The sequence below is a fragment of the Staurois parvus genome, unplaced genomic scaffold, assembly GCF_062004578.1.
Source record: "Staurois parvus isolate SC_StPar_1 unplaced genomic scaffold, SC_StPar_1.0 ptg000636l, whole genome shotgun sequence".
In the NCBI taxonomy this organism is placed as follows: domain Eukaryota; kingdom Metazoa; phylum Chordata; class Amphibia; order Anura; family Ranidae; genus Staurois; species Staurois parvus.
Genome location: NW_028318432.1, coordinates 1,563,455 through 1,575,843, shown reverse-complemented (window position 1 = coordinate 1,575,843; position 12,389 = coordinate 1,563,455). Strand labels below are relative to the sequence as shown.

Here is a 12,389-nt window from a genome sequence, read left to right as displayed (position 1 = left end):
TTTTCAACACACTGCTATTATTTTGAACACAACTGTACAACTGCCATGGACAATTTTCTTCTGACAACGAAAAAAAAAAAAGGTTGCCCATGAGTGGCTTGTTTTTTTTAGACCCCCTAATATAAAAGGCATCTTTCTGCAGCATTGCTTTTTCTGTAAGTAGTTCTAAGCTCTACACTTTTTTTACCTTAATACATTCCCTGCATTAAGGTACAAAAAAGCCCTGCTGCCTGTTCCTGTCCCCTACTCCCTAAACACTCACCTGACTCCTGTCACCAATCAAGGACTGTTCCAGCTGCAGCACCCCTCTCCTCTTTTCCTTGTCTGATAAGGGCCCCTCTCAGCAGAAGAAGCCATTGGTTCCTGCTGCTGTCATTCAAGTTCCTGTGAGGAGGGACTTGGGGTGTTCCATACTGACACTGTTTGTGTCTATGGATGCACATAGCCTGGCTTGGAAGCATGCCCACACAGGTGCCCCCTTAGTACACTGCTTGCTGAGGGGGCACTCAGAGGAATATTTTGACAGGCACCTGCTCCCATTGCTGCAGAGTCTGCTTAGGTGGTTGGAAGCTGTAGTTGTCCTCCGCCCCTCTCTCCCCGCAGTCTTGTGGGACACATGACAGGTCCCAGAAGACTACAGGACCATTCACAAGGCACAACGCTACTCGCATATGCGTAGTGTGCACCCTGGCACAGCTAGGTGCCCCCACTTAGATGCCGGCACCAAAACTGGCTGCGGTGAGCAATCCGCTGGATCGTGGGACAACTGAGTAGCTGTTTTTTAAAATGTTTTATTTATTTTTTTCAGCTTTGACTGGAGCTCAGATTTACTATGAAAACCCAACATTTCATATTCCTGCTATGTGCCTGCTGTACCTTGTACTGGTATGGAAAAGTATCCTGTTCTCCTTGTATTGCTTCCTTTGTGTGAAATCCCTGGTGTTCCTGCCAGTCTCTCTGCTTTCCTATTAAAAACTGAAAACACTAGGCATGAGAGCACAGCATGGTCAATTATCTAGCTGTGCTAAGTACTCAGCCTGCTTTCTGCCAATTATCAGACTTGTCCTGTCATCCCCCATCCCTCCGCACAACCATTCCCTGGGAAGACCAGTGTCCTGCTGTTTCTCCTCCCACTGGTTCTCTAAGCTCCTTGTGAAGCTGAGAACTGAGATCATGCAATCACTTATGAAAAAAAAAGAAAAAATGTCTTTATAATTTTTTTTATTTCTATACACAAATGTTTTTCCTTTCATTTCTATTTTAAACTGAATGGGCTGTTTTACGAGGTGAGAGTTCACAAAGAGTTTAACGGATGGCCTATTGAGAAAAGTCACGCATGCCTAGTACTGAGATATACTGTATATATACAAAGACATAATAAACGCACAGGTAAGTAGAGTTTCACTTTATAAATTTAGTATTACATCTTTTGTTTCCCTGGAGGTCTTCTTTAGACTGAACTGGATGTTAGAAAAACACTTACAATTCTTCCAGTTTTCATAAACTAATCCATATAATGGAATACTGGAATAATTATACCCATCCCCCTTCAAATAGCAAGCAAAACATGGTCTAGACAACAATTTTTCTTTAACAGCTACTCTAGACACATTATAATTCTACCGAAATCACTTACATCGCAGCCAAGATACCCATTAAACCAAATCAATTTTCATTAATGGGATTTAATTGACAGTAAAAGTTCATCTTTAATGCATTCTGCTGTTTGTATGTGCTGTGAGGTTCTTGAAGTTCAAGAAGAATTAGGAAAAGATCTTCCAACGGTAACCGGCTTGTTTCTCTTTTCCATTCCCAGCAGTCGCAGTGAACTCAGTAGACTTGCAAAGCATTTAATAGATTTTGACGGACCTCTGATGTTGTAGGGCCAATTTGAGTGGAAGTCAATTAACTTATTTATTACTAGCCAATATTTCTCACAAAATTTACAGACACTTGGCTGAAGGCTGGAGATTTTGGCATGTTACATTCAACATTGTCTCAGAAGGATCGATGAGTCAATATGGACACAGTGACTACATACTTAAAAACAATGGAATATCATTACTGTAAGTATTTTATAATTATGCTCATTAACAAATATTATTTTCCTTTGGATAGAAAAGATAATGAAGAAATATAAAATGAAAACTTCTATTAAATAAACTAATAATTGAATTTAAAGCAAAACCAAAAACCACAAATACTCATCCCTGCTCCTGTGATGAAACATTCTTGGCCCCTCTAGCTGGCACTGACATCATCTCCCCAACTTCTTTTGGGTGCCAGGTCTTCGGCTGTCTTGATTGGCTGGAGGGGGTGCTTAAACTCCCACGTATGCACACTGAAGTTCTTTCATTCCAACCAAGGTGTGTCAAGAATGAACACTGAGCTGCGCATGCACAACTCATGCAAACACATACAAAGTGAATTTTCAAAATAAGATTTCAAGCAAGCAGGCAATTTATGTTACTGCAGAAGAGGCATAACATGTCTCGTTTGTAATAACAAATCTGTCAGTTTGCAATTTTTTATATTTTCACTTTAGCAGATGAAAAGGAAAAGGTGAACTAACATACCCCCCACCACCACCACCTCCGGTTCCTGATGGACTTACCTCCATGAGTGATTATTTGTCACTGTCCATGCAGCCGGTTTAGCAGTTTGGGGATTTGAAAACTGCACTGTTCATCCCTGTCTTTTCTTAGGGTTAGATTCTGCAGAGAGGACACGGGCAGAGCCTGCTCTGCTCTATGGACGGCTGGGTGTAAAAGTTTTCCGCTGCCCATTTACACCCGACTATCCTCTGATCTGATCAACCTAAATGAAAGAGGCCGGATCCTGTAAGTGAAGCTCAGTATGTTTTGGAACCAGAAGACGCATCACATGCTCATGTTCATGTGCATGCTCACAATTATGAGCAAAAGTTCAATGCAAAACAGGCATTGGCACGCACACGCAAACGTATTAGCATGTGCTCAAAACATATGTGCACATGCACACGCGCGGCTGGCACTGGCGCCAAGCAGCCTATTTAAGCTGCACTGTGACGTGAATGAATTGCTGAGTGGTCTTCAGCTTGTTCCTGCTTATCTGGAACCTTGACCTGTTATACCTGCCTACCCGTGTACAACTCAAAACTTGCTCCTGACCTCTCTTTGGATTTACACCTGCCTGCTGTAACCTTGGCTTGTATCCTGACTCTGCTCCTGTCTTGAGCTCCTGTACCTCACTGCCTGGCTGTGTACCCATCCCGGCTTGTATCCTGATTCTGTCCTCTGCCTGATGTCTCTGCACCTCGCTCACTAGCTGTTTATGACCTTTTGGCTTATGTCCTGGATACACTCCTGTCTGCCAGTCAAGTGTCACCGTGTTACAGTTCCTGGTTCCTGCCTGGTGAGCTACAGTAATCTGCTTCCTGCAGAAACCATTTGGTGCTGCCTGTTACTCCAGTCCTCAGGCCACTCTGTGTCCCCATATCTCCAGTCATCATTACCAGGGGTGTTGGACAAGAGGTGCAAGAGAAGCCCCCTCTCCAGCTCGATCTCCACCAGGTATGAAACAGATACCCTCCTGTTTTTTTAGCAGACCTGCTGGAAATGCCCATCTCAAAGGGGCCTTAGTGACAAAAAAAGATATTAATTAGAGCCATTTGATAGCTGAAACATAGATTCTTTTCTAGTAATATTTTTTAAAGAACAACCGAGGGTACAAGTAGTACAAGTGAAGAACCAATGATACAGACAACTAATGTTCTCATTTTTCAAAAGTATTGGAATCAGAAGCTGCTTATAAGCACTATATGGCCAAAGGTATGTGAACCTCTTTCCAAAATGAGTTCAGGTGCACAAAGACAGCTCTGTAAAGATCTGGTTTGATGCTTCTGAACACCTTTCGGTTGAACTGGAATGCCGATTGCGAGCCAGGTCTTCTCTAACATCAGTACCTGACCTCAGAGCCTCAAGGCTAGTTAAAAATTGGGGTGGTTGCTGTGTTTTGTATAGCTCATTTGCTGGATTTAGCGTGGATTTCAGCGTCTCTATGTCTTTAAGGAAGAGTGGACTCCCTCCAGGCATACCTCCTCTTAATTTATCCACTGCTATAAGTGCTCCAACTTGGGAGACTGATATATAGAGTTAGGACCACAGTATACAGAGAAACCTTGGTGAGGCTTTTACATATCTTTGCAAATGTGTGCAACTAAACCCTCTGTTTTTAACATGAATTGTTAGACAGGGTCAATTTTTTTGCAGGCTGGCTGGTAAGTGTGCTGGGAAATTTTTGTTGTTTGTTTGTGATGTGCACTGACCTCAGAAACTTTCTATTGGCTGAAATTGCCACAGACACATTCCAACATTTTAGCCCCCCCCCGAAGGGTGGAGGCTTTTAACAAAGTTGGGGCCAAGGATATGTTAATCCAGTTAACCAGTTCCCTACTGCGCTATAGGCGAAGGACAGCTACAGCGCGGTTGTCTGGTTCTGGGATGAAGTCCATGGATGTCATTCCAGAACACGCCCCCTGAGCGCCCCCAGAGGTGCGCACCCAGTGCCACTGGTGATTGCTGTGTCTGTAGGATCATGTGCTATGGTAAATGGCCAATCACGGTGGCTTTTTATCATGTGATCAGCTGTGTCCAATGACACAGCAGATCACCGGTAAATGCAGTTACTGTTATCGGCTGCACTTTGCTCACACTGTCACAGCATGAGGAAAGTACTGCTGATAATCGTCAATTGTCAGAGAAGTGATCGACACTGATTATCAGTGGCCAGCAGTGCCGCCCACCTGTGTCCATCAGTGCCGCCCGCCTGTACCCATCAGCGCCACCCACCTGTGCCCAGAAGTGCCACCCACCTGTGCCCAGCAGTGCCATCCATTAGTGTTGCCCAGCAGTGCCACCCAGCAGTGCCGCCCATCAGTGCAGCATCATCTGTGCCAGCTCATCAAAGCTGCCTATCAGTGCCACCTATCAGTGCCTCCTATCAGTGCCCATCAGTGCTGCCTATCCATGCCACCTCATCAGTGCCCATCTGTGCTGCCTATAAGTGCAGCCTCATCAATGCACATCAGTGAAGGAGAAAAATTACCTGTTTGCAAAATTTTATAATAGAAACAAAGAAAAACCTTTTTTTTTCAAATTTTGTGCTTTTTTTGTTTATAGCTCAAAAAAAAAAAAACACCCATAGGCGATTAAACACCACCAAAAGAAAGCTCTATTCGTGTGAAAAAATGCAACAAATTTCAGTGCAGTGTTGCATGACTGAGCAATTGTCATTCAAAGTTCGACAGCGCTGAAAGCTGAAAATTGGCCTGGGCAGGAAGGGGGTATAAGTGCCCAGTAGGTAATTGGTTAAATGGCTCCAGCCCTCAAACCTACAAGGAAGACCGGGTGAAGATGGAAGCCTCGGGGAGCCTTTCATAATGTGCTAGTATGCAATGCACATCATGCTCTTAACTTGCAGGGAGAAGATTTTTTAGATTTATCTTTTGCGGCTTACTACCGATTTAATTTTGCTGCCTGTGTCTCATTATGATTTCCCTTCACTGTGTTCTGGACGCAACAGGCAATAAGATGCAATCTCACCAAAGTGACACAAAATTTCTCATCTCAGGGAGTTGACACAGCAAAAGGGGTTCACATTGGAGTATGATTTTTTTTTCTCATCTCTTGCTCTAATGACTACTCAAATGTTTGGATTTCTTCTTACTTTCTATTTAGATGGCAGTCAACATCGGGACAAATAAAGAGGTGACTCTCTCCAACGGGGATGCAGATAGCAAAAAAAAATTAAAAAGTTCTAACTCTTCTTTACTGTATCCAAAACTTTGAAATAAATGTTTTACATAAACTTTAATAAAAATGTCTCCCATTACCTATGACCTATTCCTTGTAACTCCACGGTTAATGTGAAATCGTAATGTTAGTGCAGCTCTTTACTATCCTATAATAAACAATGAGTACATGGGAAATAAATGGGATGAAAATATTTATTATATAGCAAAATCCTAAAATAGAAACTTTCTTGCCTGTTGTTTCCCCAGTTCCAAAATTAGCATCATTACGACTAACTGCTCAAGGAAAACCAGAAGAAAAACTGGCAAATATGACCTCCTGCCCTGTATTCTCAAAGCAGAACTTAACTGTATCTGAGCACCAGAAACTGAACACTTACAGTAATTCATTTTTAATATTCAAAGTAAACCCACCATCTATCCATATCTCCATGCTTTATTTTGTTGAGAAATCACTTTGAAAAACACCCCATTACATTACAGTTACAATACAATTTAATACAGAAGGAATCAGAGGGCCCTGATCGTTAGAGCTTACAATCTAAAAGGAAAGGTCAAGAGATACAAAAGATAGTAACCATGTGGGATGAGCTGATGGACAAAATAAAAGTTCAATTCTTAGGTGGAGGCAGGATAGGCTTCTCTAAATGAAGGGATCGCCTAAAGGTGGATAGAGTAGGAAATAGTTGGACAGATTGGGGTAGGGAGTTTCAGAGGATGGAAGAGTCTCAGGAGAAGTCCTGGAGGCAAGCATGGGAGATGGTGACAAGAGAGCTAGAGAGCAGGAGGTCTTGTCAGGAACGAAGAGAACAATTTGGTTGGTATTTAGAGACTAGGTTAGAGATGTAGCTAGGGGATGAGCTGTGGATTGGCTTTGTAAGTTATGGTTAATATTTTGAATTCATTGGGTGAGTGGAAGCCAGTGGAGGGATTGGCAGAGAGGAGAAGCAGATGATGAGTCTGGCAGCAGCATTCATGATGGACTGAAGGAGGGATAGCCTATGTAAAGGTAATCCAAGGAGGAGGGAGTTGCAGTAGTCAAGCCAAGAGATGACCAGGGAGTGAATTAGAAGCTCTGTGATGTCGTTAGTTAGGAAGGGGCGTATTCTGGGGATGTTGCACTATCCTCTCCCCAGATTAACAATGCTGCCAAAAAGCCAATGTTTCATCCAAAAAACACCAACAGAGTGATTTATAAGAGGAGTTCAAGTCAAGTCCTCCTGTGCCTCTACCCCCTCCCTCCTAGATTGTAAGCTCGAAAGAGTAGGGCCCTCTTACCCTTGTGTACTGTTTGATGTTACTGTTCTGTTTCATGTATTGTCCCCCCCTCTATTGTACAAACCCTTTGGCGCTATATAAACTCGATAAATAAATAAATAAACCTGGACTAATTGTACAGGTATAGAAAGGGATGCTAGCGTGGCGGTACTACACGCAGTAGTAAGTGGCAAGTGTGTCCTATTACTGATAGGCGGTGCACATGTTGTGGGCCAGTCCAGAGATCATTACCACTTGCCCTCCAAAGGATTTACCCCCCTTCCTGACCAGGCCATTTTTTGCGATATGGTGCTGCATTGTTTTAACTGACAATTGCGCAGTCATGCAATGCTACACCCAAATGAAATGTATGTCTTTCTTTTCCCCACAAATAGAGCTTTCTTTCGGTGGTATTTGATCGCCTCTGCGTTTTTTATATTTTGCGCTATAACCAAAGAAAGACCGACAATTTTGAAAAAAAAAAACAATCATTTTTTACTTTTTGCTATAAAACATGTCCAGTAAAAAAATTTCGAAAATCAAATATAGTCATAATTTTAGGCCAAAATGTATTCTGCGACATGTCTTTGCTAAAACAAATCCCAATACATGTAAATTAATTGGTTTACGTGAAAGTTATAGCATCTACAAATGGCGGTGTATATACTGGGATTTTGTTTTTTATAATAGTAATGGCGGTGATCAGTGACTTATAGCGGGACTGTGGCGGGCATTCTGACAATGGAGGGGAACTGACTAACTGCCACTGACATCCCCAGTGACACTATTACAGTGATCAGTGCTAATAACAAGCACTGACACTGTACTAATAGCACTGGGCAGGAAGGGATTAACATCTGGGGCGATCAAAGGGTTAAATGTGTGCTGTTTTACTATTTTGTCTGTGTGTACTTTACTGTGTAAGCACGCTGCTTTGTGCAGCTCTGATATGCAGAGCAATACAAAGCAGCCTTCTGCAGCTGACAGGGGAGATTATTATTATTATTAGTATTATTATTATTATACAGGATTTATATAGGGCCAACAGTTTGCTCAGCACTGTACATTACAATGGGAGACAGTACGCAAGACAGTACAGTAACAATACAATTCAATACACGAGGGGTTTGAGGGCCCTGTTCCTTGGAGCTTACAATCTAGGAGGGAGGGGATAGTGGTACAGGAGGAAATAGCTGATAGGAGATATCTGTATTGTTTACATACATACCTCTCCACTGTCATTGTTCCTCTGTGATTTCCGAGTGCCGGCGGGGAATCTCCGGCCAGGACTTGGTGATCGACAGCTGTAGTCGGCAATGGCGGCGTGGGTAGGGCAGCGTGCGTGAGCCCCCTACCCGGAAATATAAAATCAAGTATATATATATGTGATTTTGTGCAGCCCTGCTGCCTTGAAGCATTAGTTATGCTATAGGGCGGTCGGGAAGCGATTATTCAAGATGGCAGAAAACAGTGTTACTGCGTGGATGGAACAGCATGTGGTGACGAAGTGAAGCTGGCTGTCTCAGGATGGTTCAGGCGTACTGACAAATCTTTCTATGCCAAAGCTTTCCAGTGTTTATTTAAACACTGGGATAAGCGTATAAATGTAGCAGGGGAGTATGTAGAAAAATAAATGCAGTTTGTGGTCCTTGAAATTTGTTATATTATATAAACTCAAAAATCCCAGTTTGACTTGAACGCCCCTCAAATACTGAGGCAAAATCCTTTCTACATTGCTCAATGCTATGCAACGCCACACAGCAAGGTATGGAAACCAACTGTACCAACACATCCTAAGTCTCCAGAGCCTCATCCTTCACACTCCAATGGCAAGGATGACTTACAGTCAATAGAATGATTCTGCAGAAACTTAGCAAACAGTCTCGAGAGAAAAAGACGCGATGGCCTATTTCCAGATTTCCAGCACATGTTACAAGGTTGGATGGAATGGCAGCACTATAATCTTTGTTCACATTTAGAGAAAAAAAAAACTATGATGGATTCATGACATCATTGATCCATGAAATGTGTTTACTAAACAAAAATGCAACCTGCATAAAATATTCCAGTAGTAATTACACTTTCAGCATCAGCACTGAAATTTTATGTTGAATTAAACTACAAACTGTACAGAAAGTAAATGATCAAAGTATCTAACCACAGCAACCAATCAGGGGTTGATTTACTAAAGGCAATGAGACTGTTCACTTTACAGGAGATGTTGCACTTTGTTCGGGAACTTTCCCCGGAGCTTTAGTGAATGTGCACCAGCTGATTGTTATGAGCCTGTTCTTCCCATTCAGAATCAGTATGCACAGAACACGGTCAAACAAACAGCGGTGACAGCATGAACAGGTAGGAATCAGCAACAAAGTTTGTTATAGTCCCTACAATGAACAGAAATCACCCAGAAGGGATTGTTTTTTTCTCAACAAAACTGGAGTTACTCTTTAAACAAGATATGTAGGTATCATATATTTTGGTGCACAGCCCATTATTGACACACAAGACTTCAACATCTGCAGCCCAGAAAAGTAAAGATAAGTCACAGTACCTGCCGTACAAAGCTGTTTGAGGTAGTGTCAGAAGACGTACTGCCATCCGATCCTTTGAACCTATTTTTCCTTCTTGCTCCTTTCCCATAGGTCTGAAATGAAAACCGAGAAATGGATAGTTATCAACAATGCCTAATACAATAATGTACTTTCAGAAGAGCATTTTTCCTGCCATCAGGTGTATTTGTTGTAGCAAGTAGCATCTAGGTGTAATGGTAGGCAGTTGGTAGAGCAGAAACGTGACAGCAGCCTAATTTCCTTTTTCTGCAGTCAGATTTTATTACAAGTATTCAGGGCTTTTTTTTCTCAGGGAATAGGTGCAGGAACTCAACCATGTCCCCTCCCTCCAAAACAACCTCCCTCCCCCCCACACGCACAATGGCCAATCTACACCAAATAGTAGGTGTCGCCAAATTTCACTAACAGTGAGAGGGTCTTAAAGAGGCATTAAATACAAGAAGTGCATTACGTCCAGAGTGCAGAGTACAGGAGTGCACTACATACAGAGTGCAGGATTCAGGGGTGCACTGCACACAGAGTGCAGAGGTCAGGGGTGCGCTACACACAGAGTGCAGGGTTCAGGGGTGCACTGCACACAGAGTGCAGAGGTCAGGGGTGCGCTACACACAGAGTGCAGGGTTCAGGGGTGCGCTACACACAGAGTGCAGAGTTCAGGATTGCGCTGAACACAGAGTGCATAGTTCAAGGGTGCGCTGCACACAGGGTGCAGAGTTCAGGAGCGCACTGCACACAGACTGCAGAGTTCAGGGGTGTGCTACACACAGAGTGCAGAGTTCAGGAGCGCACTGCACACAGAGTGCAGAGTTCAGGGGTTCACTGCGCACACAGAGTGCAGAGTTCAGGGGTGCGCTACACACGGAGTGCAACTTTCAGGAGTGCGCTACACACAGAGTTTAGGGGTGCACTGCTCACAGAGTGCAGAGTGCAGGGGTGCGCTACACACAGGGTGCAGAGTTCAGGATTGCGCTGAACACAGAGTGCATAGTTCAAGGGTGCGCTGCACACAGGGTGCAGAGTTCAGGGGTGTGCTACACACAGAGTGCAGAGTTCAGGGGTGTGCTACACACAGACTGCAGAGTTCAGGGGTGTGCTACACACAGAGTGCAGAGTTCAGGAGCGCACTGCACACAGAGTGCAGAGTTCAGGGTCAGAAGTGCCACTAAGTTTCAGCTGAAAAAAAGCCCTGCAAGTATTACAGCACCAATTTTGTACACAGCACTTGCATACTGTATACTAACATTAGTCCCCGCCCCCAAGGTACTTACACTCTAAGGTCCCTATCTCAGAGGCATACATACTAGGACCAGTTTAGACAGGAGTCAAATTAACCTACCAATATGTCTTCAAAGGGTGGGAGGAAACCCACACAAGCACAAGAAGAACATGCAAACTCCATGCAGGTAGAATCCTGAGCAGGATACAAACCAGACTCCCTAGTGATGCAAGACAAAAGTGCTAACTATTAGGCCGCTGTGATTAGTGGATGATTGCTACTGTTGATTATTGCTGTTATTTATGTAGCGCTTTACCCCTGAAGGAGCCGCTGAGTATTGGGTCTCCTTTTCCCTGCACAGACAGGCAATACGCATTTTCAGACTTTCACTCTGAGTCAATAACCAGTCCAAGGGCTTTTTTTGTTGTTTTATTTAGGGGATAAATGGCTTGGATAGGGTCTATGGATATTTGGGATGCCCAATCTGAGTTGCAGTAATAACTCTGAGGAAACCTTCCTGATTATGTACAAAAGGCAGATCCTCAACTTTGTACTCCAGCTGGAGTGACACAATCTCTTAATAAATCAATAGCACAGTGTCATCTAAGTGAATTCTCTTCAGTCCCCAGCTAGGAAATGCCCATCCACCTGGCTGTCCTTTGAAGAGTACCCTGGAGCAAGAGATTCCAAGACAGGCATGCAGCACTGTCATAGGGAGAATTGGTTAAATATTGCACTCAGCAGCCCTCTCTCCTATAGGCCCCAGGGGTGTAGAGGTGCTCACACTGTCCTTGTATCCTGTAGCTCTGTGTAAACTGTGTTCAGTAATATGTGGGGTCTTGAGAGCTAATATGGGCCAAAAAATATTATATTAACCAATAAAGTGCTGTGAGTTATTATACAATTAATTTATAACAGTAGATCGCCTACACATCACACATACCCATACTAATGTGTTATAGCAAATCCAAGAAAATTATAATAGTGTTGCGCTCTACTGACAAATGAATAGGTGATTCCCAAAAAACAAAGTTATTAACCAAAACAAATTTTGTATCCAAATACAATATCTTTAGAAAATTAAGTGTCCATATTCAATCCGTGACTTCACACTCTTTCAGGTGATGTAGACAAAACAATGTGTTCAATCCACCAATATTGCACTGGTGGATTGGACGCGTAGGGGCGTAACGCGTAGGGGAGGGCTCTGATGTCACGAAGCTTAAGGAGACAGGCAACACACAGCAAGTATACAGCAGTGATTGCAAATACACACTGTGGATTGATTTTAAAGCGATTTTTACAACAGTTACATGTGAGTGCACTACTATAGGTTTCATAAATGTTTTAAAAGAAGATAAGGCACTATGTTTTTATTACTCTTTATGGCATATATACCTACGGAGGAAGAGTCTTAAGGAAGTGGGGGGATCCTTAACTTAACTGCAAATGGGACATTTTGATAACGCTGCTAACGTTAGCTGTGTAAAGTCACGTTAAAAATGTGAGGTTTTTTTAGCATTTTTGCATTAGCATTTAGTGGCATTTTTCT

The 12,389-nt window shown here is 43.0% G+C and overlaps 1 protein-coding gene and 1 long non-coding RNA gene across 5 annotated transcripts in view; one reads left to right on the top strand and one right to left on the bottom strand.

Moving 5' to 3' along the window:
- LOC149449095 (uncharacterized) overlaps positions 1–5,871 on the top strand; it is a 35,389-nt gene extending 29,518 nt beyond the window's left edge. Inside the window, exons 2-3 of the long non-coding RNA XR_016315449.1 lie at positions 1,950–2,066; positions 5,718–5,871. This is a non-coding gene — a long non-coding RNA (uncharacterized LOC149449095). The remainder of the gene's footprint in view (positions 1–1,949; positions 2,067–5,717) is intronic.
- The window catches only part of CACNB2 (calcium voltage-gated channel auxiliary subunit beta 2), a 402,461-nt gene that overhangs the window by 350,656 nt on the left and 39,416 nt on the right, over positions 1–12,389 (bottom strand). For all 4 annotated transcript variants that reach the window (XM_089693718.1, XM_089693719.1, XM_089693722.1 and 1 more), the window contains exon 2: positions 9,603–9,695. In XM_089693718.1, coding sequence (XP_089549844.1) covers positions 9,603–9,695 — 93 coding nt within the window. The remainder of the gene's footprint in view (positions 1–9,602; positions 9,696–12,389) is intronic.